Here is a 5,532-nt window from a genome sequence, read left to right as displayed (position 1 = left end):
GGGGGGAGGGGTTTGTGCGGGGAGAAGGGTGCAACAATGAATGAATGGAATTCCAAAATCTCTGTAGATGTTCATTGAAATGAAAAATAAACAAACTAAATTAAAAAAAATAAATATTGTTACCTGCAAAAAAAAAAAAAAGATAAATAAATATACCTTCCTTAATACCATGGAGTTGGAACTGACTCATAGTTGACCCTCTCCTGGGTTTCCCAGGCTGCAAATTCAACGAGAAGAGATTGTCTATCTTTCTCCTGAGCCGAGGGGTTGGTGGACTCAAACTGCAGAGAGGTGTGGCCCTTGGGGTAGCAGCCCAGCTTTCTACACACTGTAACAACACGGGTAACAAATAGTTAAGGTTCATACTTTAACAAAATGTGTTTTTGCTTAGGTGAATAAATTAATTAGATTAACGATACAGACTATTTTATAAAATAATAATCACCATGGTTGTCTTTTGTGAAAGCTCTAAAGTAGGTGCTTTCCTACAGCATCATTCTCTGAATCCCTCTAGGTAGGAGGGGTTGGGGTATAGTTTGGGGGGTGGTAGTATTGCTAGTATTCTCCCTTATTTACAGGTAGGATCTCCCAGGCTGAGGGAGGTTAAGCAATACACAAAAAGAAATATTTCAAAATTTATTCCTTTGAAAGTTATGATGATTTCTGAGAGGAGGAAGATTTCTGTTAATTTAGTTATCATGTAAAATGGTTAATTTTTTTTCCCCTCCAAATTCTGGACTAATAAAAATTGTGGCTTGCCTTTATGATTACGAATGTATTCTTGAGAAATGTGAAGTTCTAGAAATTCATAGAAAGGCTTTTCTTTATGATGTAATCTTACATCATTAGGGTTGACACAAACGTAACAATATGTATGAGACTAGGCTAAGAAGAAAGAATTTAATTCAGAAAAACAACATGAATTAAAGATCGCTTTCTGGAGATTAGTACTTTGGAACTATCAAATTTCCTATTTCCTCAGAAGCATTGTCTTTAAATAAAACAATCAAATAGCTGAGAAACAACTGACATGTGCAGCTTATGTACTTTGAAAGATAGTAAATAAGACTTGTGGTGGGAGAGCGTCGGGCCCGAAAGTGTGACTGGCCGGTTCCAGCGTTGCTCCAGCCTTTGCTGCCTCCGGCAGCGCAGCGCAAGCCATGTCCAAGGAGAAGCCCAAAGAGGGAGTGGAGACAGAAGGAGCATATCTACCTGAGGGTGACTGGGCAGGGTGGCTCTGTCGTCCAGTTCAAAATCAAGAGGCACACGCCTCTGAGTAAGCCGATGAAGGCCTACTGTGAGTGACAGGGCTTGTCAATCAGACAGATTAGATTCAGGTTTGATGGGCAGCCAATTAATGAAGCATACACTCCAGCACAGCTGGAGATGGAGGATGAAGACACAATCGATGTGTTCCAGCAGCAGACGTGTGGCACATGGGGATTTGAGACCTGGTGGGGTGTCATATCTAGGAGGACCATCTCACGTCTGTGCCACCTGTCCTTGCATTTGTGATCCAATAGTAAACACGTGAACATGCCACCACATGTGTCTTTGGAAACTCGAGGACGTCACCAAATTACTTTCCTCTCTCCTTGATGTACGTCAAGTGCAACTCAATCCTATTTCTGAAGGGATTAATCTGCAGCTGAAATTGGGCCAATACAAATTGTTGTCTTTGTTTAGGTTAAATGAGTTGCAAGGATTTTGGTGTTTGTTATGTTTTTATTTTTTTCTCCCTCCTAGAACACTTTTCTCCAACTTGCGGGCTGTCCATTTTCAGTCTTCACTTGGAGATCTTGCCCCCCCAGATGTTGTGATCTTCTCCCCCACTGCTTCATCTAATTATGTAGGTAGCTCATGTGTACTGCAGTGGGTGCTTCTTCTGGACCTGTGTTTTGGCGGCCTGGTGGGGATGAAAGACAAAATTTCACTTGCTATTTGTTAAAGGTACAGTTTATGAAATTTTTAATATTGCACATTTAAGCTTTGTCAGGAAATGATAAAATTAAATACAATCTGTTGGGTTGCTGCATAAAAACTGAACAAGTGAAATAGAGTCCTTCACTAGTGTGGCCTCATGATCCCTGCCCTTGAGTGTGTTCCCACAGGGCTCCGGCCCAGGGTCCCTACCACCGGTGCTCAGTGCCTATTGATCACTGTAGCAGGTCACAACTACATTAACTCAATTGGCTTCTCCCACTTTTTTCATATAGGAGAAAATAATGCCACAATTTCCTTTAGTATTTGCTTCTGATGAGTAATTACAGTCTACGTATAAAAAGTAAGATTATTGCTGAATGTGCAGTTATGTTGTTGTGTACAAGAACTCTGAAGTGTGGTAACAAATGAGACCCATGGAAAGATGACAGATTTTTGCTCTACTGCTTTCCAAATATGTATTTAATTTATGCATTAGTATGGTGATTTTAATTCTGTGAACTATTTTCGTGATCTTTATCAATTAAAAAGTCTCATCATCTGCCTGTTGTTCTTCAGTAACAGTTTCTTGCTGCTTGATGGTCATTCTCCACTTTTTGTAGTAATCTGGCAGTGTCACATGATCCATCACTCTTGCTTGTTTGAAATATTGCCAAAAATGTTTGCTACTTTTGTAGTTTGCTGAGTGGGCAGGGGTGGGATGTTTGTTAGCTCTATTGTGTTTATTCACCAATTTGTACATTATTTGTTGTCCTGCCCTTCTGTAAACAGTAAATATAGTTTGGTATTAAAAAAAAAGAAAGAAAATACTTAGTTTCAATCAGTTTCATGGTTTACATCTTAATCTGCCAAGGTTAGCTAAATCTAGTTAAACCTTCCAAGGCAACAGAGTAAATGGTTACTACCCCAACACCAGGTAAGGTGGCTTAATATTTAAAACACTAGCTGATTTATTCATTAATATAATTCATAAAGCATTTTTACAGTGGTTATTGATAAATAATGTATATTTTTTTTGGTGTGCCTTGAGGCAAAAGTTATCTTATGACTTCATTAACTTGGAGAAACTGGGGATAAATGCCAAGTTACCTGGTAATAAAATTTAAGAAGTATAAATATGAAAAGATTTTCAAAGCTTTTTTTGAGACTTCTTTTTAAAAATAAACACATTATCTTACAAATTTTGCTTTAAAGTAAGTGTTATCCTTTTATAGATTCTCATTGGAGATGAGTAAAATCAAAGTACTATACTTTATAGGTAATTTTTGCTTCTTAAAATTGTGCTCTGCTTAAAAGAGCTAGGCATTATTTGGAAAAAAGTCTTTCTGCTTTATTATCATTATTGTAATTTTTCTTTCATTATAGTGGAGTGATCAACAACCACTCCATATTATTTGAGCACCAATTTCTGATCATATAATTTGCATGAGCATATGTCCTTGATATTTGAAATCATATTTACTAAATAAAGAATCAACAACCTTGCACTGAAGAATCAGTCAATACAATGACTTTGAAACTTCAGTGAGTACCAGGGAATCAAAAGATTAATTGCATTGAGAAACCTTGCTGTCAGGGACCTCTCCAGAGTACTGAAGAGAAACAACATCAGTCTGGACACTAAGGTGTGCCTGATCCAGGCCATAGTCTTCACAATTAAGTCAGAAAGCTGGACAATGACTAGGGATGAAAGAAGAATTGATGCCTTTGAGCTGTGTGGTTCTGGAGAAGAGTATTGAATATACACAGTCGACTGCCAGCTGAACAGACAGTTTCACCCTGGAGAGGGTGAAGCAAGGCTGCTTCTTGGAGGCAAGGATTGTGAGGCTTCATCTGACATACTTTGGTCGTGTTGAAGGGATCAATCCTCAGGAGTGTGGAGGGACAGCACAAGAGAGGAAGACCTTCGATGAGATGGATTGATTCAATGATTAGAGTAATAAGGGTAGGTGTGTCAGAGACAATAAATAAGATGGGCACAGGATAGAGCAGGGTTCAGGGCTGTTGTACACAGAGTCACTATGAGTTACAAGCAACTCAATGGTACATAATAATAATAACCATTTAAAACTCCAATTATGATTAGTTTTAAAGTTGATATTTACCTTTTAGAGAATCTGATAATTTCATATTAGAAAACGGGTCCTTATGATCTTTTTATACAAAGCTTATTCTGATAAGTAGAAATGCAAACACAATAGGAGATCAAATAAAGGATGTTTTGAAAACCACAGAATGGAAAATTTGGTTTATGTTATGGTGAGGAACTTTCAAAATTTATTTGAACTCCAGCAAGATGTTTAGGTTTTCCTTAAACTTTGTAAAAACCCTTTGTCTGGCTGTGAATTTTATTTGAAAACCTTGAACTAGGGAGGGAGAAAAGGAGGGTGGGAGAGAGACACAGAGAGAGAGAGAGAGACCAAAAACACAGAAACAACCCTTTTACAAATGGCTCCAGAATAAACAACTTTAAATTTTTTTTCCTAGAGTCTCACATACTTTATCTCATTTCCTTTGAGATGATATGCTATATGTTCAAAGAACAAAACATTTCCGGAGTCTGTTTAGAGTCCATGGCATCCATTCCTAAGCATTTTGCAGGTACCTTCAAGAATCTGGAAAGTATTTGAAAAACAAAAACAAAAACAGAATGCAAAAATCTGTATGAAATATAGAGATGATTAACAGCATAGATTGTGTAAAGTTTTAGCAGTTGTTTGGTAAATTCAGTCATTTAGATAAAACAAACACTGTTGTGCTTGCCTTAAAAATAATCAATCTAAATATACACATAAAGCCATAAAAGTGGAATGATCTTTGGACTGTAAATAAGATATAAATTCTCATATCACTGCTAATGGGCTTGGGTTTGAGGGTAATGAGAACAAACATTCAGGAATTAGTGATGGTGGTGGTTGTACAAGTTGGTGAATATTCTAAAACCCACTGAACTGGGTTTTAAGAGGGGGATTTTATTGTATGTGAGGTATAACTCAACAACAATGACAACATTCTAGGTTCAGCTCTGCCTTAATTTCAAACAAATACTATTTTTAGTTTCTCAGGACTTCCATTTCCTTGATTATACAGTGCAAGTGTTATATCAGATCAATCTTTTTCAAATTGCAGTTTCCAATTCTGTAGTGATTGCCAAAACCAATTTAATGGATGATAACCAGAGTCATTAAAAAAGTAAAACAAAGTAATATCAAAGCACATACTATTACTGGATCAAACTCCCCCTTCCCTTTATACATGTGTGTTACTTGAGTCATGAAGTAAAAGCCTTTTTTTATTATTATTATGAGTTGCTGTCAAAACATTTGAACACTGAGAGTCTCTATTGTAATAACACAGAAGAAGTCACATTCTGGTTACTTCTTTAAATAAGTAGATAGTCCTTAGAAAGTTGCACTGATAATCCATAAGTGGTACTTCTCTGGCAGTTTGACTCTAAATAGTTGCTCCATGGAAGAAATATGGGCAATCTTTACCCATGTGATTTACAGCCTCTGAAAACTTGCTGGAGGGTCAGGTGTGAGTCAGTTCCAACTCAATCATATGTAACAAAAATAACCTTTAGTATTTTAA

The 5,532-nt window shown here is 37.0% G+C and overlaps 1 protein-coding gene and 1 pseudogene across 1 annotated transcript in view; one reads left to right on the top strand and one right to left on the bottom strand.

Moving 5' to 3' along the window:
• LOC102848786 (collagen alpha-1(I) chain-like) overlaps positions 1-1,162 on the bottom strand; it is a 19,758-nt gene extending 18,596 nt beyond the window's left edge. The window contains exon 1 of the mRNA XM_006901293.1: positions 1,070-1,162. Coding sequence (XP_006901355.1) covers positions 1,070-1,162 — 93 coding nt within the window. The remainder of the gene's footprint in view (positions 1-1,069) is intronic.
• LOC102848378 lies at positions 1,161-1,515 on the top strand (annotated as a pseudogene).
• The last annotated feature ends 4,017 nt before the right edge of the window (positions 1,516-5,532 follow it).

The sequence above is a fragment of the Elephantulus edwardii genome, unplaced genomic scaffold (assembly GCF_000299155.1).
Source record: "Elephantulus edwardii isolate Elephantulus edwardi_28Jun2011 unplaced genomic scaffold, EleEdw1.0 scaffold00316, whole genome shotgun sequence".
In the NCBI taxonomy this organism is placed as follows: domain Eukaryota; kingdom Metazoa; phylum Chordata; class Mammalia; order Macroscelidea; family Macroscelididae; genus Elephantulus; species Elephantulus edwardii.
The sequence above is the reverse complement of the archived record's forward strand: the minus strand, read 5'-3'. Positions and strand labels throughout refer to the sequence as shown.